This window comes from Agelaius tricolor, unplaced genomic scaffold (assembly GCF_023055355.1).
Source record: "Agelaius tricolor isolate 1412-34295 unplaced genomic scaffold, bAgeTri1.0.p SCAF_17, whole genome shotgun sequence".
NCBI classification, from domain to species: domain Eukaryota; kingdom Metazoa; phylum Chordata; class Aves; order Passeriformes; family Icteridae; genus Agelaius; species Agelaius tricolor.
The window spans coordinates 15,696,671-15,722,435 of NW_027269277.1; the positions used below are offsets into that span (position 1 = coordinate 15,696,671).

At 42.4% G+C, this 25,765-nt stretch overlaps 2 protein-coding genes across 2 annotated transcripts; both read left to right on the plus strand.

Moving 5' to 3' along the window:
* Positions 1 to 3: 3 nt before the first annotated feature.
* Positions 4 to 3,668, plus strand: TMEM35A (transmembrane protein 35A). Its single transcript, XM_071442650.1, has 2 exons — positions 4 to 363; positions 3,141 to 3,668. Exons 1-2 carry the CDS (start codon positions 244 to 246, stop codon positions 3,525 to 3,527), a joined length of 507 nt encoding a protein of 168 aa, XP_071298751.1. The 5' UTR covers positions 4 to 243; the 3' UTR covers positions 3,528 to 3,668.
* A 2,474-nt stretch (positions 3,669 to 6,142) lies between these two features.
* CENPI (centromere protein I) lies at positions 6,143 to 23,056 on the plus strand. Its single transcript, XM_071442651.1, has 21 exons — positions 6,143 to 6,236; positions 7,687 to 7,997; positions 8,654 to 8,791; positions 9,133 to 9,251; positions 10,310 to 10,417; positions 11,512 to 11,560; positions 11,879 to 11,925; positions 12,588 to 12,677; positions 14,133 to 14,261; positions 14,512 to 14,676; positions 14,913 to 15,033; positions 15,240 to 15,328; positions 15,636 to 15,753; positions 15,853 to 15,917; positions 16,424 to 16,509; positions 16,955 to 17,090; positions 17,851 to 17,975; positions 19,034 to 19,082; positions 19,235 to 19,468; positions 21,321 to 21,362; positions 22,131 to 23,056. Exons 2-21 carry the CDS (start codon positions 7,799 to 7,801, stop codon positions 22,260 to 22,262), a joined length of 2,241 nt encoding a protein of 746 aa, XP_071298752.1. The 5' UTR covers positions 6,143 to 6,236; positions 7,687 to 7,798; the 3' UTR covers positions 22,263 to 23,056.
* Positions 23,057 to 25,765: the final 2,709 nt, after the last annotated feature.

The window sequence follows — 25,765 nt, forward strand, 5'->3', positions numbered from 1 at the left end:
GCGGAGCACGCAAGGAAACGAGGATGAGTTCCTCTCGCGCTCCAGTGCTGGAGCTGCCTGGCTCTGGCTGCAGGGCTTTAGGACCCAGGGGTTGCTGAGTGGAGGAGGCTGAATCCCCTCCCGCTGTCATCCTCCTGCCTCTGCAGCTTTATTCCTACAGCCTTCAATGGTGACGGACTCCCTCCCGCCCGGGCTGCCAGCCAGAGCCACAAGGCCTCGCTAGGAGCGGATCCCTGCGGCTCTATGGCATCTCCCAGGACCATCACCATTGTCGCCCTCTCGGTGGCCCTGGGGCTTTTCTTCGTCTTTATGGGGACGATCAAGCTGACCCCCCGGCTCAGCAGGGATGCCTACAATGAGATGGTAAGTCGGGCAGCACGCAGGGAGGTGCGCTAGGGCTCTCCCGCCTTGCAGCAGGAGCAGGGGGGACGCAGGGGGTGACTGCCCTGGAACCCCGAGCGAGGGCCAGGAGGGGGAAGAAGCTGATCTGACTCATTACTTGATAGACATGGAGAGAAGCCAATAAAACGCAGTGCCCAGGATATCCTGGCAGCCCTTGCCTGGCTCCGGCTGAGCCCATCCACGGAGAAACCTCTGGTGGATAAGGATGGGGAGGGGAGGCAAGGATGGGGTGGCACAGCACACACAGCCTGCAGGAGATGGGGACACAAGGGGCTGTAAAAACAAGGCCTGCAGGAGTGCCAGACACACAGCAGGGACAGCTGATCCCCGAGGGGAAACCTGTCCCCTGGATGGGGGTGGGAAAAGCAGATGCCTGCTCTGGCAGATGTTCATCCTCAAAATTCCACGCTTTAAAGCAAGGATAATGACACTGGCTGTCCTTACCTCACCAGACTTGTGCAGGGATTAATTAATGATTGTGAAATGCGTTGAGATTCTTAGCTGGAAGAGGAAGGTATTATTAATAGTCTTCTTATTATTCTCTTTGGCCTGGGAAATGAGCCTGTCCCCCCCTTGCCTCAGAGGAAAGGGGTGAAGAGAGGACGGAGAAGTCACTGTGTGCATTTCTTACCTGGTGAACTGGTTTATGCTCCTCTCTGCTCAGGGCCAGCCCTGCTGCAGAGCTCTGGGAGCTGCAGGCAGGTGAGGGACTGGCTGCCACATTTTGCTTCCTCATCTGTGTTTATTTATTCTCCTGCTCCCCTCCACCCCCTTTCCCAGTTATTTATTGTGGTGGTTGAAAAGATTACTATAATTTTTGTGCCCTTAAAAAAATAGTGCTGGAAGTTTCCAGCACATTCTGTCCTCTCCCTTTGCTCCACCTGCCCAGCTGCTTTTCCTTAGCTCTCAAATAACATCTGAATTGCAGTGCCTAGTCTGCAGCCCAGCACAGGGATCTCACAGAGGAAAATCCCCAAGAAGTAACTCATGGGCAAGAGACACATGAGGTAAAACCCCTAGAAAACAAAGCTCTTAAGCTTCTGCTACAGGAAAAAAAAAAGCACAGAGACTTTAGGAGCATTGCAAAATGCTTGCTCTGTAAAATATTTCACTTCTGTGTCCCCTTCTGCTTTATCAAGAGTCAGGCCTACAGGTAGGAATGATCTCTGGTTTTATAAAGCAGACATTACACAGCACCATTATTCTTCATATTCATGTTACATATTCATGGCTCATTAGGCTCTCCTGCCTTTGCTGGGCTGCATCCTGTGGTGGTCTGTCAGGTCATGCAGACAGGAAAAACCTGACCTTGCTAATCTATGAGGATGGCTTTTTGCCCCAGCAAACAGAGAATCTCTGTTATCTACCTAAAGCATCAAACTTGTAGTTTTTCATTTGGCAGAAAACACATTAGCTTGCCTAATAAAATACTAAAATACCAGAGTACTCTAGGACATGCTTATAGTACACTTCTTAAAAATGTTGAATTTTTCACAACTGTTTAAAAATACTCTGCTCTGAAGTTTTAGTCACTGATGGTTTAAAATACATCCTTACAATGCAAACACTTGGAGTAAATGTCATGAGATCTTCAGTTATTTTGTAGCCAAGATGACAATGCTGGATATTTTTTAACCACCTGTGAAGCATCAGTTCCTCTCAGAAGGAAGCAACAAAATCTATGGAGACGTGGGAAAGTTCTGTATGCCTGTAATGTAGGTTTCCATAATTATATGGAAGTAAATCCACAGTCTGGCAGTGCCTGTGAGAGCTCAACAATCCTGTAACTGAGATTTGGCTTCCATTGCCCTCACACTGAAAATACAATGGCAAGAATGTCTTCAGGGATATTATACTCAAGTATAAGTGGAAATAATTTCAGTGTCTCACACTGAATACAAGAGCCTTATTAAAAAAATATATACAAAGGAAATACTTGATTGCAAAACAAAAAGAGAAAAAAACCCCAAACAAAACAGTGAGGCCACCAGCACCTAATGTTTAAATGCAAGAACCTGGAGTTGTGTAAGGACAAAGGTTATTTTTTCCCCCAAAAGAATAAGGCAGCTGTGTAAGCAGGCTGAGTCTTGCAGCTTACACTGCTTCTAAATCCAGCATAAACCAGGGAACCAAAATGTCAAATGTCAGCTTGCTTTCACCTGAGGAAAGAAAGGATCATAAAGGTATGTAAGCACAGGATAGGACTGGTGAATCTCAGCTTTGATGTTTAGTCCCACCCTAAGCCTGCACTGCCCAGAACTACTGTAAGTTGCTTTGGAGTAGAAAGAGACTTGTATTTACTTGCTGTGCTTTGGCTATGCAGGTATTGGGTGTATTAGTAAATTTTAAAGCACAAGGTACCCTTAGAAAGTTGTTTGTTTCTTTCTTTCTTTCTTTCTTTCTTTCTTTGTTTTAATAACAGGGTTCTGCATGGCCAATTCCAGCAATCAGAACCTCAGATTTTAGGGTAAGGTACACCTGGCGTGGTTGTAGTTCCAAAGATGGATGAGAAGTTGCAGAACTGTTTTCCAGTGAGGAGACAAAAGCACAGAAAGGGGAAATTGCAGATTGATGGTTTAATATACCCCCAAACAGAAGCTTTACAGATTGGGTATTGTGCCAGAGAGGTCTGTGACAATTGAAATAATTTTTAGGTCGTGTTGCACATCAATCTGTTTCAATGGAAGTCACCTTTGCCTTCACTTTCTCACATGATGTCCTTGGCTGCTTGGTTCCAGAAACGAGCATACAAAAGCTACGTGCGGGCCCTGCCCATGCTCAAGAAGATGGGAGTCAGCTCCATCCTCCTCCGCAAGAGCATCGGCGCCCTGGAAGTGGCGTGCGGCATTGTCATGACACTGGTGCCCGGTCGCCCCAAGGACGTGGCCAACTTCCTGCTCCTCCTCCTGGTGCTGGCCGTGCTCTTCTTCCACCAGCTCGTGGGGGACCCCCTGAAGCGTTATGCCCATGCCCTGGTGTTTGGGATCCTGCTCACCTGCCGCCTGCTGATCGCCCGGCAGCCCGAGGAGCTGCCGCCCGAGAAGAGGATGCTGTCGGTGAACGGCGATGAGCAGCCACTCATCCATGAAGCAGCTCCTGAGAAAGGCAAAGTGAAGGTATCCTAGTTGAGTGCATGTGAGGAAACACGGACCCTCGAGGCAGCTCTCTCCAAAATCACCCAGAAAATTTGGTTTTTATTTACCTACTTGCATTTTTTTTTTTTTGTCTGTCTAAATAAAGTTGCGCTTGGGGTCTGAGAGATACAAGGTATGTCTACACTGTAGTCTTGCTTTTGCTGCTGCCCTGTAATGTAGAAAAACACAAGCTAGCTTCCACAGGGACAGCTTGGAGGCAGTCAGCGACCCGGCTGGAGCAGTGCTGGCCTCAGCAGGAGCTGCAAAACCAGCCTGAGACCCTTTATCTGGGCAGGCACTCAGAACACCCTGGCACTGCTGCACTGGGGAGATGGTCCTGGGCAGCAGCAGAGCTGGCCTGGGTGCTGCTGCTGCCCAGAACAGAGGGTGGGCAGGCCATGACCAGTGTCCCTGTGCTGCCCCACACACACATCTGCATTTCCCTTTCCGTGGTCAAGGGGTAAAAGGGACCCTGTTACCAAAAAAGTGCTGTTTGCTGTGTTGGAGAGAGGGGTTCCTTGGGCTTTGCTGCCTCTGTGCTCAGTCCTTTCTATGGAATGCTTATCCAGAGAAAACATGGGATGCTCTGTTTACATCTTAGATTTCTGTGCAGAGGCTCCAAAACTGGGACAATGGCCTGATAACAGTAGTTTTTTGCCTGCTTCACACGAGGCAGTGGCACCTCTTTACCCTTCTTGGCAGAGAAGATGGGATGGGGAGGAGAATGGCCCAAAGAACTCCAAAGTATCTCTCTGATGTTGGCAAGTAGCATTGTGCTCCCAGTTCCCTGCAAGTTCCTTTTTTCGTCCCCCCACAGCTACTGTGACTTTATAGAATTGCTGTTAATTTCTGGTAGATGAGGGTCTGAACAATTGCAGTACCTCACTGCTCATCCCACATACAGCCTCAGTGAGCTGGGATAAGTCCTGTTACCAGAGCCTGAATCCCTGTGTTGTATCTGAAATCTTAGAGTGTCATAAGGAGCATGTGTTACCTCTGAAATTTGTCTGGTTTTCTTAATGTTTGTCTGTTCTCAAGTTTTCCTTTTTTCTTTTTTCTTTTTTTTTTAATTAGTCACAAAAATAAACTTTTTGAAATTTGGAGAAAAATGTCTTTATAGAAACAAATTTCTTATTTGAGAGATGTGTCTGAAAACGTTTCCCTCTGGTCAAAAACTCCACCTAAAACAGGCAGAATCATGTCAGGCAATTTGAGAGACACAGTGATCCAGAGTAGAAGTTAGATAAACTCTACTTGGCTATATATTAATAACCACAGATATTTCAAAGAAACATTTAGGTATTTTACTGAAACAGTCTCAAATAAAGTTCTGCTACAGTTCAATGCAGAAGTGAGAAAAAGTAACTCCAGTAAACTGTCAGCATTGTATCTCTATAAAATTGATGAACTGAAAATGGATGTTCATACTGTTTTCTTCTGAATTTTGCTGCTAAAACAGATGCAGCCCTATATGTGTGTGTGTGTATATATATATATATATATGGCTGCATCTGTTTTAGCAGCAAAAATATATATAAATGCTGAAAAAGCCTCCTCCCAGAGCTTCAGATGGACTAAATCTCTCTTATCAGATGTGCACCCTGAGCAAAGGAAGCAGCAGGCCACTGCTGATACAATCTCATCCTCACAGACTATCTCAAGGTCATCCAAAATATATACACAGAATTCCCTTTACTTCCCAAAAGACGCTTTAACTACCATGCCCCGACTGGGGTTATTAATTGTGTTTTAATTCAAAACCAAATAAAAATACCACCAACTCCAAGCCACACCATGCTGAGCATTCGCACACCACTGAACTGCTGCAGCCCTTTCACCTGGGCAGCCAGCCCAGGGAACCTTTGGGAACAATGGCTGTGTTTATCTTTTGTAACATTCCTCACTGGAGCTTGTAGAGATGATAATAATAAAGCATCCCATGGAGCAAAGCCTTTCTCTGTAAAAGCTTCAGACTGTTCAGTGACTACTAAAAAAACCATTTTTTCACATTTTCATGGATATGAACAACTGACCCGCAGCAGAGGCTGCACGTTCTTTGTTAAAGAACGAGACAACTCATCTTGGAGCCCAGAAATAAGAATTCTGTATTTATCTTAGCGGGCTGACCTCTGTCACTGCCCCTCAGCATTAAACAGCTATTTTTGGACGCTTCCAGCCATCTGTGCACGCTGGAAGTGACAAGAACAGATCCGCTCCTTCTCTAAGACCTCGATGCTAATTTACTCTCCCTTTTTTTTTTTTTCTTTAATTCTTTATTTCTATTTCTTCTCCACGCCCCTCATTTCATTCCGGTCGGCCTCAGGGTTACTGCCTCGCTTTATTTGTGCCTTTTTTCCCCGCCTCTCTATTTTAAAACGTAGCCTTAGGCTGCCGTTCCCAGCCCGAGGGATGCAGACACACCTGAGGGGAGGGACTCCCCCCCTTCACGGAGACTTCCCGCCCTCCACGCACCGCGCATGCGCAGACACCCACCGGCGTCATTCCCGCCCACCGCACGCGGTGACGGAGCTGCGCATGCGCAGCTGGGTGGATGGGCGGGACCGCGCCGCGCAGTCAGGCGGTCAGTGCGCATGTGCGGGCGGTGGCGGCGGGGTTTGAATGCAGGGACGGTTGGAGCCGGCGGGAGGCGGATGTGGGAAGGGTGACCCGGGCGGCAAGAGGGCCAACTGCCCTGCAATGGTCAGTGCTGCCCCGAGAGACGGACCGTTAGTGGGATGGTGAGGGGCCAGGGCGGTGGCAGGGTCAGTGGCCGTGGCGGCGGGGGTCGGTGCCCAGGGCAGCGGGGGGATCAATGGTCAGTGGGCGTGAGAGGGGCACTCAGTGGCCAGGGCAGCGGGAGGGTCAGTGGTCAGTGCCGGCAATGGGCAGTGGCTGTGAGAGGGGCACTCAGTGGCCAGGGCATCGGGAGGGTCAGTGGTCAGTGCCGGCAATGGGCAGTGGCCGTGAGAGGGGCACTCAGTGGCCAGGGCAGCGGGAGGGTCGGCGGCTGTGTGAGGGGGTGGTCAGGGACTTCCCCAGGGCCGGGCAGGCCTCGCCACCTCCGTCCCCTCAGGATGGCCCGGGCGGCCCTGGGGAAATCGCGGTGGGAGCTGCAGGGGAAGGGGGTGAGGGGTGCTGCTGCCACGCTCCTCGTGTCGGCACCGAAGGACTCGCTGTCAGCCAGAACTGCCCTTCCAGCCGCTCTCTCCTTCACCAAACCTTTCTGGTAGAACTCCTGCGGGCCAAAAGAAAACAAAACATATGTAGAGAAGGTGCTGAGGGAGCTGAGAGAAAGCTGGTGCTGTACTCTTGTGTATGGTCACCGAGCTTTGCTGTACAGGAAAGTGACAAACACACCTATAGGGAAATAAGGATGATTGGAACCTCGTAAGGAAGTGAGAGGAGTATGAATAGAAAGTCATTGTGTTTTATTGTGTCAGGAAAGATAGGTTCCAGCAATCCAGGGACAGGGGTGCACACTCTACTGAGTTCAGGAGATCGTAGCAAAATTTCCTATTTTATGGGTAAAAGGTTGATCTCTCTGGCATATTGAGGAGAAAAAGCCATTTTTTGTGGGTGTATTTCACCCACAGCTGTGCAGTTTGGCACTGTTGGTAGCTCTTGTGCTTTATCTGGAAATTTACCCAAATTTCTTATTTTTTCCAATCTAAGCTGCTTAGTAGGAAGGCTGCAGAATAATCTAATTTTTGTGAAATAGGAAGGAAAGTGTTGTTATGATCCTCTACAATCTGTACCTAACCTTGCAGAGAATCGTGACTCGTTGACTAGGTTGTATTGGTGCACGCAATAGAAGTAAGGAAAATAATAATGTACAAAATTAACTTAGAATAAAACTTGTTATGTTAACTTTCTGGTTATGTTGATTTTTTTATCAAAATGCTATATAAGATTGTATCAGATAATGTTTAACTTGAAAGGAGTTTGTGTTAATTTTTACTTGGGATTTTTTTTCCTTTTTAATGTAAGATGAGAGTTTTGTTACACTGTTGTCTTTGCATCTTTGAGGATCCTGTCTGATCTTTTGGGGAGCAGTCAGCTCTAAACTATTTCTTTTGAATTTACTCTCATGTTATGCAGGATGCCTCTAAAATCTGCTTGTCAGGAAAATAAACATTTCTTTTCCTTGCAGGGAACCAGCTCTCTGACATTCCTCAGCTGATTTGTTTTCTTACCTAAGGAAGGATTGGCTCTCACGTGACAAATGAGTAAAATTCTCCAGTCTCAGCTGGGAGTCTGAAAAGATGCAACGAAGGAGGAGTTCCAGGACCCCAAAGCAGCCTCTGCACGTTCACCATAAAAGCCAAACTGATCTCTCTGCCTGGCGAAAAGGAGGGAAAATTGACTCTGAAAAAAGTTTGCAGAATAATCAATCTGCTAATGATCAAAAATATGAGAGCCAGGAAGGGTCTCTAGAGCAAGCTTTGACCTACTTTGAGAAAGGTGAGGAAATTTTTTGGGGTGGCTATCTAGGATTGAGATGATGATAGCTGCATTCTTAATTTAAAAAATGATTTCTGTTTTCCCTCTTTAATGCCTGAGCTATGTATTATTTCTTTAATGTCTTAGAAGTTTTGTGTTACTACAATGTAAAAAAAAAAAAAAAAAAAATAGCATAGAATGGTTTGGATTGAAAGGACCAAGCTCCCCTGCCATGTGCAGGGACACCCTCCAGTAGATCAAGTTGCTCAGGGCCCCATCCAGCCTGGCCTTGAACACTTTCAAGGATGGGGCAGCCACAGATTCTCTGGGCAACCTCAGCCAGGGCCTCACCACCCTCACAGTAAACAATTTTATCCCAATATCCCATCTAAACCTCCTTCAGTTTGAAGCCATTCCCTTTGTCCTGTCACTTACATGCTCTTGTAAGAAGTCTCTCTACATATTTCTTACTATAATATTAATAATTTTAGAATAATTTTACTTTTCCCTCTTTAACCCCTGAGCTATGTAATGTGTCTTTAATGTCTTAGAAGTTTTTCTTCTTTGTTACTATGTCAAGAAAAATGAGTATGTGCAGAGACAGTCCAGAGAAGCTTTAAGTTAATTTCTATTCAGAAGTTGTTTCATCCTGTGCTTGTCCTGTTTCTTTTTCCTAGCTCAAGACTGTGTTGCACTGAAGAAGAAGAGTGTTGTGCAGAAACACTTGGATGCTGTGGAAAGCACTGCCCTGAAACAAGGGCTGCCCCCTGAAGGGTTTGAGATACTGCTGAACGTGGTGCTCAGTGGCAGATTTGGTACAGCATTTCTATACTGCTGGTGTATCTTGTGTGAATGTGCCTTTCCCCTCTAATCAAACCTGCTGAGAGAACGTGTTTATGGTACTGTAGCATAAAATTAATTTTTCTGGCATGATTTGGTGTCGTTTCCATTTTCTTTTGTTAAGCTGGAATGAATTATTTGTCATCATTTTGAGGTAGAGGTAAGTCCTTACTAAATTCATACACACCATTACTTTGAGCAAGAAAGCTCTAAATAATTTACTCCAGAGGGAATTTTGACTTAAGCTTCAGAACAATATTGAAGAACCTGGTACATGAGCACCATCTTACTTGAAATTGTTTTTTTTTTTTTCCAGCTGATACAGTGAATACTCGTTTATTGAAGAGCCTGATTCCTGCCTCAGTGATACCAGAAAATTCTGTGGTTACAGCTGTGTCTTGGCTCTGTGTTGGCAAATGCTCAGGCAACATCCAGGTAACTTAGTAAGTGTTTACAGTAGTTATTGCTTCTGTACAGGAACCATAAGAACTGGGTATTTTGAGGATTCAGAAATCCTGAGGTTTTATTGTACAAGATCTTACACAAGATACTGTCATTTACCAAGACTGGCAGAGATGCCCGTTGCTGGAATGGGCAACCAAGAAACACATTAAGTTTCTGTGGAGATTTGGTTCCTGCTTATCTTGTATCTTTGAACTCCTCAGGAATGGTGTCTACACCAAGATTTCTATGAAATACTTCTACTATGAGAGGCATCCTTTAATTTCAGTGAGGTATCCCTCAGGTCATGTGCACCTTGGTTGTGGCAACATGACTTAACATTAGGAAAAGAGTCTTTTTATGTTCATATGGTCTGCTCAAAGGTTTATGTGGTAGAATCATTTAGATGGGCAAAGATTAAGACACAGAATCCAACCATTAATCTACTGCTGCCAAGCCAACCATGTCCCAAGAGCCACAGCTGCACATCTTTTAAATCCCTTCAGGGATGGTGATTCAGCCACTTCCCTGGCAGTGTGTGCCAGTGCTTGACAACCCTTTCATGATGAAATTTCACCTATTATCCAATCTCAACCTCCTTGGCAGAACTTGTTGCTTGTTTCTTCTTGACCTATCCCTTTTGTGCTTGGGAGAAGAGACTGACCCCTGCCTCAATTCAGCCTCTTTTTAGAGAGTTGTAAATAGTGAGAAGATCCCCCTGAGCCTCCTTTTCTCCAGGCTGAGCCCATGTGTGCCCTGTTTATTGGATTCCCTCTCTCCCAATCACCACTGATACACAGATAGGGTCCCATGGTTCTAGAAACCAAAACCCAGTTGCCAACAGCAGTGATGGGGTCAGTTGTTTACCTGGTGAATCCCTTGGCAGACTTTCTTCATCTGAATCCCTCTGGACTGTTTGTCTGTAGCTCCCTGGTTATCCTTGACAATGGTGTGTATCCTTACTGATCATGTCTCTGGAGCTGGATTCTGATTCCCCTGCCTTGCTTTTGCCCATCACTTAATGTCATGTGGGTTTTTTTTCCTGTCTGCAGCTGCTTTTTTTGAAGTGGCTGATCACAGTGTTTGACTTCATTGATCACAAGGAACAGCTTCATGCCCTCTATGGTTTCTTCTTCTCCTTCCTGCAAGATGAGAAGATGGTAAGGAGAACTGAAGAACATATGGAGCTGATAAAATAAACCTAAATGTTCATTAGTAATATACATATTAATGCTAGAATTAGTCTGGAGTAGGTGTTGATTAGAGACCATTTTCTGATGGCAGGATTTCTTTTTTTTATTTTCTTTTTGCATTGTAAGATTGCTGGGTAATTTAGATCCATAAACATGCAAGCACTGTAAGATTGCTGTGGTCTGTCTGTTTAACATGTTTCCAAGCATTGCTACGCTGTATTACAAGAGTGTGAACATTTATTCTGTATAAATTCCCAAGAGTAACAGTGGCCTCTGGGATTGTCAGACATCTGCAGGTAAAGTCTCCTGCTCCTAGGCAGAAGCTGACTTGTATACCTGGGCAAAAAGGGAAAAAAAGGAAAAAATTTAGAGCAGTGTTTATTTAAGGTGAGAAACTAATTGCTGTTCTACTTAATTAATTTGAAATATAGCTTAAAAGAGTACAAGCATTCAGGCAATTTCTGCCATATGGCAACTGTAAAATCCAGGAATTTCAAAGTGCTTGGATTCAGTGCATAATAAGATAATCTTGGCAGTCATGTTAGGTATGAAATTGTTAATATACTTTCACTTTAGGATATTTTATAGTTAAAACAAGTTCCCAAAGTTCTGAGTTATATTTCTTGTAATGTTTTTAATGGTTTTAGATTAACTTCATTTATAATTTTTCAATAAAACTGGATTTAAGGCCTTAATGTTTGAAATAGCTTTTTCAGATATGATGAGTCAGTTGGAAAGTGCATCAGAGTTAGTTTGAAACTAGTTTAAGACTCTTTACAGCCTCAACTGCAGTTAAAAGTTCTAAAAAAGTATATTGGTTCAAAGGTGCCTTTCCTTTTGAAAATGTAATTGCACTTTCACTGCTCACTCTTGTAATTTCTAGACCAAGTTCCAAAAGAAATGATCCAGGTTAATTAAACAGCTTGGTTCCAGTCAGGACTGTTCAGAGTGCAGATGAGGTTTTAAATGAAGTTGCTGTGTGGGGCTGTCTTTGTGCTGGTTTTTGTGTGTCCTGGCTGTGTCTGCAGCAGCAGGAGAGCTCATGGCTGCCCTTTTTGCAGTGTCCCTACGTTTGCCACCTGCTCTACCTGCTGACCAGGAAGGAAAATGGTGAGTCCCATCTGTATGAGCTAAAATACCATTTTATTTCTGATTCTGTTTGCTGGTGCTGCCTTTTCTTCCAATGCAGCTGATACAATGATTAGCCAATGTTGTGCTTTTAATGTGAGGAAGAGTGAATGGTAGTTCAGGCAAAACTTGGTGTAACACTTGCTGAATTGGAAACCTCTCTATAACCCTAGAAATAAGAATTATTGGTTCTGCTTGCTTTGTCATGATTTTATAATAAAAATGTTACTTATGTAACTTTTGCTTAGATGTCTACTATGGTATTTTTAAAATCCTTTATATTCTTAATTGTATTTCCAGTCAAGCCTTTTCGGATTAGGATACTGCTTGACCTCCAAGCAAAAATGGTGAGTTGATTTCAGATGTTGTACAGTTTGGGCTGTGGTTAATAATACACTCTCTAAGTCTGATGTCCTTACACAGTGGAGAGGAATGACTGGACTTGGAACTGTAGGTTTTAGTCTTTGTGGCATCAGAGTTTCTCTTGCATGTGCATCCCTAATTTTCATGTGTGTTTTGTGAGCACATGCAGTGATATATGCAGAGTTCAATGTGACCATGTATGGTAAAATCTCTGAAGCAAGGGGCAGCTTCATTTATCTGTTAGTCTTTAATTTTCTATTCATCTTCCTTTTTCAAGTGGTACCAAAAATGTCTGAAAAATGTAAGATTGTAGAGGACTTGCTCCTTTTTGTAAAAGAAAAAAACATAGCTATAATAACATGTTTTTTACACAGCAGAAGATTATTTTTTATAACTTTGTTAAATTCCTTTCTATCAGTTATGACTACAGAAAGGTCTTCAGTCCTCTTATTATTGTTATTTGATTGACCCAGTTTCTGTTGTTTCTGTCAGTTTCAGTTGTTTATCTATGATTCTTTGATCGTGTGTAGCTCTGGGAATTTAACTTTTACTGATCACTGGGGATTTTTGCTTCTAAAATACAGCATTCAGTTTCTATATTAAAACATACCTCATGTATTCTCCCTCTTGTTCTGTTATTTTACAGGGAATGCAGTCTCATCTGCAAGCTCTGCTATCACTTTACAAACTTTTCTGCCCAGAACAGGTGACCATAACCCTTCCTGGGAAAATGAAGGTAAGGAATTAGATTTAGTCAATTCAAAACCAGGATTTACTACAGTATTTGTATGGAGCTTTCTATTTAAGCTATAGCAGATTTACTGGTGAAGATTAATTCCATTTTCTCTTTTCACTGAGTAAAATCAGGTTTAGATAAGGATTCTTTGCCTTGTGTTTTGTTTCCTTTTCATCATAATGAGATGATTTGGTAAGGAATGACATCTACCTTTATTCTATGAGGATTACTTTAATCCTTTTGCCATTCCTGCTGGGTTTCATAATTATTATTTCACACAATATTATGTTCTGAAGGAAACAAACTGTCTAATTTGTCAAGGTATTGTTCTAATTGCTGCCATTCTCAAGTACAAATGGCAATGGAAGTCAGTAAGTAGCTCTGCACTTGGAAAGTTTGTGTCATAGGAGAGAGAAAAAAGCAGATAAAAATGTAGGAAATGGATTTGTCAGAGCTGCAAGGAACAGCAAAAAATAATTCCCCTTTTAGAGAGGCCTGTGTACTCAGCCCTTTGACCAAGTAGAAACATGTAGCAGAACCAGATACAGAAGAGAAAACAGCATCTGGGGAGACCTAAATTGTGCAACAAAATTTTATTTCAGTGGGATAGACTTAAAAATTTGAGATTTTTTGTTGTTTTTTTAGAACAGACATTTAATTTATATGCAGACAAATTGAGTTTCAATAAAATTTATTTCAATCTGCTTGTGTATTTATATTGTTCTCTAAATTTTTACTTTGCGTTCTGCTGCACAGTCATCTGTTGGAAAATTTACATTTTTTAACATGCACATTTGCATTTTTTAGAAGTGCAGTAAATTACTAGCAAGTAGATCCCAAATATTTCTACAACTGTCTTTATGAACACAGTGTTGTGTACTAAAAGGTTGATTAGCTATGTCCAAGCCAATCTGAATACTTTTGTGATGGTTTGGCACTTGATTAGAATTTAAAGACTGATTGGCATTGAAATGTCAAAAAAAAATTCTGCAGAAAAGGTGTTAGCTTTTCCAATTGGCTGTAGTAATATCTACATTAATTTGAGTATTTGGTTATTCATGGCATTGTTCTGTTATGTGGGTGTCACTGATGCTGAATTCTGGAAATTTTTCTATTAACTGAGCATACTTTGGTCATGTTTAATTTTAAGGTATACTTGAGATTTAATCTATGAGTTGATGATTGGTTTGAATTAAGGGTATAAGATAGAAGTGTTGGAGATCCCTGCTGAAATGGGGGATGTTGTTTCCAAAGGAAATAAAAGCCCACCTGTTGAATTGTAGATCAAAGGTGATGAAACTGAGGAATGATGAGAGTTCTGTGCTGGGAAAATCTGTCAAGTAGAGCTGAGTGTCTCTACATGACTGTGGTGATGTTTATCAGAATAGAAAATGATCTTTCTATTGCTTTGTCTTAGCTTAACTTCTTGCATGGATGTCTGATTTCTGTTTCCAGACTTACTTCAAGAACTCAGAGGGCCCATGGAAAGCAGCAATCACTGCAGTAAGGCAGAGAAACCAAGGAACCTCTCCCCTGTCCCAAGCAGTGTTTTTAGGCACATCTCAACCTCAGTCACGAAAAAGGGTACGTTATGGGCCTGAGGCACACCCTGGAAGGTGCCAAGTAGTGCTTTTCATTAGGAATATTGGCAAATAATGGGAGTCTGGCTTTATTTCAGCACTGGAAAGTGGGGAGTAACTATAGAGAAATGCAACAATCAATTATAATGAAAGCCTGGATACCTTTTTTGTAAAACTGGGTCTCTCTGGGAACACTGCTCATAAGTGCAGCCAATTGCATTGGAAACTGAGTCATTTGTGTTTCCTTTCTACAGAAATGGAATGCCCAGTTGGTTATACCTGCAAGCAGTGCAAACACAAATCATTTAGAAGAGGACAGAGAAAAGAACTGGTTTTATTTGTACAGTCCAAATGAGTCTTTTCCAGTGGAGCAGCTGCAGACCTTCCCTCAGCTCCTACAGAACATCCACCGTCTAGAGGTGAGTTTCAGGAAGTTCTTGGTGAATATTTTGAGAGATTTAAAGGATGGCCTTCTATGCCCTATTTATATGTGAGTAATGTGTGGGCTACCTAATTCTAACAGAGCTTCTAGTCCTAACTGAGGAGATCAGATGAGTCCTGTGAATGGTCTTGTGGTGATAAAAAGATTGGACATGAGGTTCTCTGGCCGTTTATTGATGTAAATACTGAATAATTCTTTATTTTTTTCTTGCAGTTTCCTTCCCAGATGGGTTCAGTATTGACAAACCCCTTATTGCTTCACTACATGAATTGTGTGAAAGATGAATCTATTTACCTGAGGCTCTACTATTGGATGGGCCAGAGGCTCCAGGAAGGTAAGAACTTCAGTATTATCTTGTGAGGTAGGGAGCTAAGGGATGTCTGAGGCTTTTCACTTTTCAGTAATGGTTCTTTGCTATTCAGATGTACAGTGATAACCATAGAGTGTTAAAACAGCAACTGGAGGAGAGCTGAATTTGGTTTCTCATTGTGCTTGTTCTTGCTGTGCTCGTATTCAAGTACAGTATTCTCTCCTGTTCAGAATGCACCTGGTGTGTGGTTGATAACCCATATGAAGAAGAATTCAAGAGCTTCCTGGAAACTGCTTACAAGGCAGAATGTTTCTTGCAGGTAAGTGTGTTTTGTGGAAGCCAAGGCTTTCACAAAGTCTTCCCTTAAAGAGCTTCTGGCACTTACCTGTTTCCTGTAGTATTTCTGAGAAAGTGACTCAAGTGAGAAAAATACCTGTACCTATGGCTAGTCAATATTCTGGAAATGGCCTTGTTTTCTGCAGGAAAAATAATCTAAGAATGATAATTTGAATATCCTGGCAAGTATGGCAGGAATGAGCTGTGAGCCTCTTGCTTTCTCCAGAGTGATGTGAGCATGGCAAGCTGCAGTCAGTTGACTTTTTGAATGCTTTTCTTCTGCTTTTCAGGAGGGATTTTCTGCCTGTGAAGAGTTCCTGTATAAGACCCTTCCTCTCTGGGATGGCATCTGCTGCCGCTCAGAAATCCTGAGGCTCGTGAGTTGGATCCCCCTCAGCAGTTTCTCTGGTATGTGCCTCAGATTCTTTGGGTGAGCTTGGACAGTGGGGATATCTCAGGGCATAGAATTTGTGCACTGATATCATACTGCTTTCTCATTTTTTTCAGACATTAAGCCATATCTCTTTGATCCCCTGGCACAGCTCTTTTTCACATCATCTATTTACTTTAAGGTAATTCAAGTGAACACAATGGCTGTTTAGTTCTAGTTGATACTGCTCTCTGTACTTGTGTTAGGGGTAGCAGTCTGAGGGACTCTATAGGAAACATCTTTTTGAGAAGTCTCTGCCCAAACAGGATAAAATATATTTACAGTTTGACTTCTTTAGGAAATAGGTGCTTTAAGGTAGTTTCCTTTTTTTGACTGGAATTAAGCTGGGGCACTGGAGATTAAAAGAACTGATAGCACACAACACAATAGTTCATTTGTTTTATTGCAGTTTTAACTACTTGTTTAAACTGTTTTATTGCAGTTTTTTCAGTACTTGAAGTTCACATTCTCCAGGAAAAGCTATATACAACACATACATTCAATTCTAGGGGCCATGCAACTATGTCACTGCTCCTGAGAAACTCCTGCTACCTTTCCTTGGATATACCATTTCTCAAGGCATTCTTTGTTTGGAATTATTCTCTTGCATAAATTGTCATCAACCTGATTTCTTTTTGCCTATTGCAGTGCAGTGTTCTTGAGAGCCTGAAGGAGCTGTTGCAGAACTGGTTAAATTGCAATGTGATTCAAATGGATTTGGAGATTTCTTCTGTGTAAGATGTTTGACAGATTTCTTCTGTCTTCTTCTGTTTGTCTTTAAAGAATGTGAGCCTTGTTCTGTGCATTGCTCAACAGTGTACTTAGATCTATATTCTAGCCCTAACACCCAGCCTAAAGACCAACCAGAAGGTTAATAATGCAGTTATGATTCTGCTATGTTGTAAGCCACCTTGTCAGGCCTGTTCTTTGTCTTTCTTTAGAAGTATTTCTGCTGACACTGGAAATTGAAGTGTCCAGAATTCAAAATCCTCGTAACACTGACAGCTGGGTGTTCATAATGGTGCTGATAACAATGTCTTACTGCCTGTATTGAAGAACAAGTATCTGTTGTTGAATATTTGATGGGGCAAAAGCATAAATTTCAATTTTGTTTTACCATTTTCCATGTTGCTGTTTGCAAAGAAGTATCTGTAATTCTGTGCCATGTCTTTGCTGCAGGAACACCACCCTGTGTGGGCTAGTGAACGTGGTGGCTGAGCTGGTTCACTTTGTGGGATGGATCTCTACTGTTGCACTGCGTTTGGAGAACAATTCCACCTTCCTGCTCTACTTCATTCTGGATTTCTATGGCACTGTGTGTATCCCAGTCATTTTGTCTTTCTTTTCAAGTACTCCTAAGGCTGTTTGCATTTTTAAGCTAGAGCATAAAAACATCTTCCTCATTCTAGTTTACAGAACTTTGTGATTAAATGCCAGAATATTCCACATACTTGGTGGTATGTGGAATATTCTGCAGCAGAAAGCTGCTTTTGTTGCACCCACAGGCAGAAGTAAATATGCTGCTAGAAAGTGGTTGCTCTTAATTCAGAGGTGAACTGAGGAAGGAGAATTAACAGTAGGCCATGACCTGCTTTTTTAATGCTGACTTAAAGAAAAGAACAGTGATCAGTTCCATTTCAAACAACATATCTTGGTTTTTTTTTTGTTAAATGTTTCCTTAAAAATGTGGGGTTTTTTCCTAGTTTGTACTGTAGGCAAACTGAACAGCATCAAATAGCCTTAGGTATTCTCCAGCTTCCTCGTGTCCTCTCTGTAGTTGTGCTTATTGTGAGCTCCAGCCATGCTGTAACAACAGCAACAGTTCCTACAGTTCAGGTTGGGAATAGCTGAAAAAACAATGACAGTTCTGGGATCTATTTGTAACTGAATTTGTCCACTAAAAATGCACAAAACTGATGGGTAACAACACTTGTGTAAGACACCCTGGCCTTCCCTTCTGGATGATCTGGCTGGAATTCAGTGTCATGCTCTCTGTTGCTCTGACTCCCTTGGCAGTTTGTAATAATCATTACTTTGGCAGTAATAATCAGCCTGGATGTGTTTCATTCCTGCAGGTGTGTGACATGTACCTGAAGTACAACCTACCTTTGCTGATAATGCCTCCTGCTGGGGTTTTCTACCCAGCACTGCTCAGCATGGATTCTGTCAACTTGAATCAGCTCTGCTACATTATGTACAGGTACTGCAACAGGGGTGGGCTGCAGGGACTCCTTGTCTTCTTTCAGTCTTTTGGAAATGAAATGACTTTGTTGTTAAAACCTGGAATCTACTTCTTGCTGTGCAAGGTAAAGGAAAAAATTCCACTTGTGTCCAGCTTTCATGATAAAGGATTTTACAGCTGTAGTAGTTCCTTTTTTTTTTCAAGTCTGTTATCCAAGATACCAGGAAAGAGGTCAGAGTCCTGCTATTATTTCCATATCTTTGATATGTGAAGGAAGAAGTTCCCCAGTCAGCCAGCTGGGATTAATGGTAGTACCTATACAACTTCTCACTCCTCTTCTTTGGCTACTACACTTGAGTTTTCCTTACAAGTTCTGCCATGTGCCCATGTGCTGAGTAGGAAGCACTTCTTCCACCTCCAAACTCCAGGAGTTTGGGACTGCCTCATGCTGCTGGCAAGGCCAAAGACAGCACTGTTTGTTGCTCTGCAGGATCCACCACCAAGGCTGCACTTCTTGGCCTTGTTAGTTCCAGTGGCTGCATCTGAGGAGAAGAGTGGCCAATAGCTGACAGCTGGTGCAGGGTTCTCCATGTGGCTTTTTCTCTTAAGCAATCTGCAGGGTAATTAACATGACAGGAAGGTCTCTAGGAAATAAGAAGAGCTAGTGCTTATTATATAGAACAACTGTCAACTTGCATTACTTCCAGTGGCTTCTGTTTCTTTGCTTAGTGAATGAAAGTCTCCCTTCTTAAAAACACACTACATTTCTCTGCTGATTTAAAGGCTGGATGTCCATTCTTGTGTGTTGCATTTATGAAGGTGACTGTCCCAGGCAAGCTGGTCATGTGTGAATCATTTAAGAGACTGATATTATTAGATATGTCCCTACTCTGCCAAGTGATAAAGTCCCTTTCAATCCTTTTTCATGTCTCTCTCTTCCACCAATAAAGTTGGATGATCTTTCTCATGGTGGAAGTAAGTTTTCTTGATACATTCCTCCAGCTTTTTTCAACACAGACATGTAGTAAAAATTTACAGGCCCCTAACTTTCTCTTTATTTTGGCTTTTTTTTTCAGGTATCGAACCAACTTAGTGGCTGCAAAAGAAAATGAGCTGAGTAAAAAGGTATTGTGGACACATTATGTGCTAGAGCAGACTTTAGCAAGGAACTGGGTTGAGTGGAGGGGAGGTGTACTAATGGCCATCTTTTAAGGACTGGAGGGAGCACACAGCTGCTTTGAGGATGCTATTTATTGATTTTTTTTTCCCCCCCTCAGAAAATCCTGCAGTTCAAGTTCAGTAGCCAGACATACCAAGAGTACAACCAGTACATAATAGCTATGGTGGGCTGTCTGTGGACATCCAGTGCATTCAAGAAGGATATTCATCCTCAAGGCCTTTGTATGGATGATAAACTGCTGAGTAAAACTGCAGTGAAGGAATTAAAAACCAGCTTTAACATTGTCTATCATCCAGCCATGATGGGCTACTCTGTTCAATTCCTGCAGCAGGTAATGGTGTAGGCCAAGATTTGGATCTTTCATGGCATCACATGTTCTGTCTTGACTGTTTCTGTTGAGAAGTGTCTCTGTGTCCTGGCTGAGTGGTAGAGGCAACTGAGCTTTCAAAAGCTGCTGTGGCATTCTGTGTTTGTTAGATTATTGGCACAATTTGTTGAAGAGCCTTTCTTTGTGTGGTATGAGAGCAGTTGAATGTATGAATGTAGCAGTTTTGGATGTGAATTTGTATCTCATGAAGGTTTTGAGATAGACCTAAAATAGTTAATTAATGAAATAAATGACACTTCAGTAAAAGCTTACCAAAGGTGCATTCTGCCCCACAAAATAGGCAGTGTGATCCAAATATTTAAACTCTAGAAAGTCAAGGAATGCATGGTTAAATTATATACAGCTGTTCATGCTAGAATTTGTTAGCAGTGCTTTTTGGCTCTTGTGGTAGCTTTTTTGGCTTACTAAAACAGAAATACAAGCAGCTGCTTCAAGTACAGAGGTAAGATAACATGGAGCTGTCTTGCATTGTCTGGTGAGTTCTGCCAGGAGTTCCCTTGAACTGTGGGTGCCCCCATGTGTTCAGTGCAGCTGCTGAAGAGTGGAGAGAGCAGTTTGCCAGAGCTGTTACTGTCCCAAGATGTGTGTGCTGCTCCAAGAAGCCAGGTTCTGTAGGCTGTCCAAGGGCTGCACAGAGATGCCAGTTTGTTGTGAGAAACTCTGGCAGGCTCGAGCAAGTGTAGGTGTGACTCCTGGAATGCAGCAAGGGCCACCTGAGAAGCTGAAGCAAAGATTGTGTTTAGGAACACTTGAGAAATTAGCCTTTGTTATGTGCTCAGTGTCCTGAATCAAGCTAGTTTGTGTCTTACTGCTCATTAAACTCAGCTTTTGTCTTTGCTCAAGGAAACTATTTTGATTTTGTTGGACCAAGGAAAGAAGTTGTATATATCTCGTATCTTTTGTCCACATAATTTTGTTCTGAGGCTTCCTAGAATCATGGAATAACCTGCAATGGAAGGGACCCACAGAAATCATAAAGTCCAACTCCTGCCTCTGCAGAGGACAGCCTAAGAATCCCACCCTGTGCCTGGGAGTGTTTCCCAGACACTTCTTGCATTCTGTCTGACTTGGTGCTGTCACCACTTCCCTGGGGAGCCCATTCCAGTGCCCAATCACCCTCAGTGGGAAGAACATTTTCCTGATATCCAACCTAAACTTTCCCTGACACAGGTTCCTAATTTTTCTTTATAAGTTTTGCACGTTAAAAAAAAAAAACCCAAACTATAAACCCACAACCATAACACAAAACCAAAAAACACCCAACCTCAAAATCCCTTAAAAAACCCCCAAAACCTTCTGGTGGGGAATTCTTGCATTCTCTTCCTACTGTAGAACTAGAAGAAATTTTGCTTAGCAGCTATGACAAATGTGTTTTGAGGCAGGAGGAAATAATGTTGAGCTGCAGGGACACCAGAGGGCACTGCTCTGCAGCACTGGGGGAACAAACACTGATTTCAGTGTCACTTCTCTCCTCTTGCTCTTGCTCATTCTTGTGAATTTATGATGTTTAGAAAGGGAGACTTTACACTATAGAGAGACAATGGTAAAGATACCTGTGAATATTCCCTGTTGCTATCCTGTAATGCTGCAGCACAGGTCAAGAGGGTCCAGATGTTTCTTTGCCACTTATGCCCAGGGTATGATGCTGGAAGCCCCCTCTGAAGCAGGATTAAAAAATCTCTGAATTTCATTGCATGTCTGCACTTCCTGATTTAGGAGAGGACTTAGCAAAGACCCACCAACCCTGGACATACTTTTTATCTGACTTGATATTGTTTTATTTCCTTTCCTTAAGATTTGTCCTGATGATACCACCTTCAACTTCAAATTAATTAAGGTAAGATTTCTTGTTTTAGTAAATAAAGCAGGCAAATTTCAGCAGCTGTGTTGAAGAGGATGAGATTATAATATTCACCAAACTCACCAATGCTCTAGAAAAATTTTGGAAGGGGGAAAATTCCAGCTGTAGGCTGTGATTCAGTCTCTTAACAGGGCAAACAAGAGGACATCAACACCTGAAAAGTTAAGTATCTGTGGCTAGTGATTTGAGATTTTATGTATTTCCTTCATGAGTCAGTGCAGTGTCAGGACAGGGCTGTTTATTGCTCTCTGCAGGCTCCAGAAAAAGTTACATTCTTGATGCACCTATAGTTCATTGATAATTCAAATTCTGCTTCATATTATATTTCTGAGACAGTTGTGTAGCTTTGTAACAGCTTTGAACAGGAATCCTCCACTGAGCAAATACTGTGGCAGTTGGTTTCCTTTCCTATGCCACAGAGTACTTCAAACCTGATCTGGAGGAATCACCACTAGTGATGGAAGGAAGGCTTTAATAGCCATGTTCATTGAGTTCCTGACATATTCCCTCTTGATCCAATAGACTTTTCTTTTTCTAGAAGTGGGATTTATAAAAACTTTTAGTATTAAAGAAATACTAAATACTGGCCCAGCAGATGACCCTGTACCCCTGTGGATGTTTACAGATGTCACCCAACATGTGGATGTTGTCCCACAGGAAGGCAGAGTTTGCAGACCTTTCCAAATTGGCTTAAGAAAGGTAAACCTTTGTTCTGCACATCTGACTCTTCTTTCTGGTTTACAGGGGAAGAAGTGGGACTGGTATCTGGAATATCTCTACACCCAGGGTTTGAAAGGGCTGAAGGTCTTCATTGAGAGCAGCATCAGTCGGGTTTCCCAGGCTGCTCGCAGCCAGGCAGGCAATGTGGAAGTGTGACCTGGGGCTCACTGCAGTTCTTCTGTCATCTGGAGCAGACTTGCAGACTCTAAAGGACTCTGTCACTAATTCTTCCTTTCTCAGAGGAGAGAAATGGAGCATTGACTCTTACCTGCACTTTTGAACTGACATCTCTCTTATGAAAGTGAAGACACAGATGTTGAGGCTGGCTTGGTTCACTAACACTGAACCCCCCCTTGTCCCTGCTAAACTTCTCTGGTCTGAAGCTATGTGACATCCACCTTTTTCACCCTGCTGTGTCTCTGTTGGAGTATCTGTTCTGATTGAGAAACAAAACAAAATTTCCATCTCAAAACTGCAGTGAGCAGTGGTGCTTCATTTATAAGTAATGTTGACCCGTGACCTGCTTTGCCTTCCTCAGCAGCAGGTAATGAGAAACAACTTCATCAGCCTTTCAGGGATGCTGTGGATGTCTTGGATTGGAGCAATGTGAGCTTCCCAATCCCCTATTGTACTCTGTATGACTTTGAACAGACTGACCAAACTGACCTTCCTGAAATTTATTTTCATTTTGAGGCTTAAGGAACAGTTTTTATGCTAACTCTGGTTCTAATGATGTTCTAGTACAGCTGGAAAGTACACTGACCTGGAGTTCAGTTGATGATTTATTGCACAGTGTTGCCACCAGCTCACCATTTTCTGTATTGATAAGTGCAAATGTAACTTTCCCTTTGTGTGTTTTTAGCTTGGTAGGTGTTGTATATTATTTGAGTACATATGTATAATATATATTCTGTAAAATATTTCTAATGTGTCATTTTGAAAAAACTTTTTTACAAAATGTATCTTCTCCTGTCATTTCATTTTAAGTCTGAGTAGAAGCTGAACTGAGGTCTCCAAAATCTGAATGAACTTTATTTTTCTACTATGAAACAGAGTTGTAACCACTTGACAGTTGGGTTAGATGATAATGAATTTTGCATTGTGAATCTGTGCTTTGATTCAGTAAAGGAATCAGTCTTGAGAGCGACTCTGGAGCCACTCAAGCTGTTTGCTTTCTTCATCCTCTCAAAATCAGACTGGTTGAGTACCAGAGTTCTCAGCTCAAGTACATCTGGTTAATGTCTAAAGTATTGCCCTTCTCTTTCATCTGTCTTATCCCAAGTAGTGTAAGTGCTGCTTGCTAATTTTTGTCAAGAGAAACAGATCTTCAAAACCCTGATTATATTTTTTCAACAGGAGAAACTCCACCTATTAAAAATTCCTCCAAGTGGATATCTTTCAACATGTGGCCCTAACATATAATGAGTATTATAATTTTTCTGTGCAGCTACCTTCAAAATGGTGTTGGAAATGTTATTTCCACTTATGCTGGAATCTCAAAGAAGCAATAGCCAGGAAGACAAGGCTTCCTGTTGGCTGGGTGCTGTTTGGAGTTTGTGGAAAGTTCATTCCTGTCAGCTGCCAGAGGCTTCATTTCACTTGTGAAAGATGCCAGGGCTCTTAAGAGAGTGTGTGATGTGTGTAAATGTATTTAAAGGGGCTTATAGAGAATCCTTTAGGATATACTGAATGTTTTACAGTTACTGGTCTTGAGATCAGTTTTCCCTTGGGGTTGGTGTTTGGTTGAGGAAACACAGAATCATGTTATGGAAGACTTGCAGCATCACAGGTCTTTGTTATACCCTGGATTTTGAAAGTATATAAGCAAACTGTGCACAGTTTTGACATTCAAGTACACAGGCTGGGCACTTGGAAGTGCAGAACTACAGCAACAGGACAGATCATTTTAATGTCAAGTTGTTTTTTATGGGTTTGTTTGTTTTATTGGATGAACAAGATGCCTGTTTAAAATCCATCCCATGCAGCAAAAATGTGCCTGGTATTATTGGGCACCAGAGATGACTTTTAGCCTCTTTATGCTGTGGTAACTCTTGTCTTTTTTGATATTTGGACATTTTTCATCTCTTTTTTCCCTCTAACTATCTGAGTAGCATTGCACTTGAGTGTTAGAATGGCCCTTTTAGGGAGGAATGTGCTACTGTACCTATTTTCTTTTCTTATCTTTTTCCCCCTGCTTGCTCTTTGCATTTGAATCATCACAGCAAATTTTGCAGACCATTTTCTGTTAAAAGCATGTGCTCAAAGACTTGGCTGGCCACAGCTGCTCTGAGGACTAAAATGGACACATTTCAAGACCCATCCATTTCCTGGTAAGTGACTAATGAGTGATTTACCTCTCATGCCCGTTTCTGCCCATTGTAAGGTGGGTGGACACTATGAAGTTGTAGCAGAAACAACTGAGCTGGGGTGTTGTTATCACAAGGCTGCTGCAGGTTTTTGATTTAGGGGTTTTGTAATACCATAAACAGGCCATGGCAGTGGCCATTTCAGTTTAACTGCATCCTGTAGCATTGCTAGTAGCTTTTTATCTGATTTCAAAAAGTGAGGCCTCTCCCTTTGGAAAAATCTCTGAGTGGATATTAAATAGGATTTCAAAGTAGTGGGCCAGAACCCTGTCTGGGGTAAGCAGCCACAGCTCCACTAATTTCTAATGGATCTGTGTTGAGTTGCACCAGCTGAACATCTGGTCACACAACCAAAGCCATTAACCCCTCCCTGTCAGACACAGGGAGCATTATGCATCTGAAAATCCAAATGCCTTGGGCTAGAGTTAATCTGCATTCTTCTTCTGAAGCCATGTTTGCTTTGTGTTTCTGTTCATCGTTTTAATTTTGTGGTGGGAGGCTCATTTGTGCACCTTTATGCATCAGAGTCTACTGCCCTTTCAGAGAGAGCTTGCTCTGAAAGAGTTAATAATTTCAACCTGTTTTCAGCTGGAATGAAGAAACTGGTTCCTCTGTATCCCTGCTTTCTATTCTTTTGTTGGCCTACTTCCCTCTGCTTGCGTTTTGCATTCCTAATGCCATGAATAAATCAGGACCCAAGGATTTAGAAGGTGGTACAGCTGTAACCACTCAGAAAATGGAATCTGTGAGGCTTGTACTGCAGCTCTAACAACTGCCAACATGGGTGCTCCTGAACTCCTCTAATAACATTTAACTGCCACCAAAATAAAATTCACTTTGCCTTTTTTGATGCAATCTTGGAGATTTTTGTGCCTGTACCCAGTGTCTCCTCCCTTGGTTACCTTTGTCTTTTAGGCTAAGCTCAGTTGTAAGGCCTCTGGGGCAGGGTAATCACCTCCTGGCTGCTGTGACAAAATGGCTTATCACAAATCTGTGCACAGTGGAGACAGGAGCAAGGGAAACTGTGGGATCTGACCTGGCAAAGGGTTCATTTTCTCCATAGAATCACAGCACAGAGAAACGCCAGCCTGGCTGTTGTCCTAGATCTTCTGATAACTTGTCATTAATAATACACACTGGGCTGATTTGTAGCTCCATGGCTCCTGAGAGAGTGTGTGAGGGAGCTCTTTATGTGCTCTTTAGTCAGAGGATGCATCTAGTCTGGATGAAAAACAACAGAGATTGGTAAAAGGCTTGCTCTGGATGATGAATATCTTGAAAGAACAAAGTCTT

Coding starts and splice junctions, on each gene's coding strand:
- TMEM35A (XM_071442650.1), top strand. CDS start 244: ATGGCATCTCCCAGGACCATCACCATTGTCGCCCTCTCGGTGGCCCTG. Junction 364..3,140: donor GGGATGCCTACAATGAGATG/GTAAGTCGGGCA, acceptor GCTTGGTTCCAG/AAACGAGCATACAAAAGCTA.
- CENPI (XM_071442651.1), top strand. CDS start 7,799: ATGCAACGAAGGAGGAGTTCCAGGACCCCAAAGCAGCCTCTGCACGTT. Junction 14,262..14,511: donor AACCTCAGTCACGAAAAAGG/GTACGTTATGGG, acceptor TCCTTTCTACAG/AAATGGAATGCCCAGTTGGT. Junction 16,510..16,954: donor GATTTGGAGATTTCTTCTGT/GTAAGATGTTTG, acceptor TCTTTGCTGCAG/GAACACCACCCTGTGTGGGC.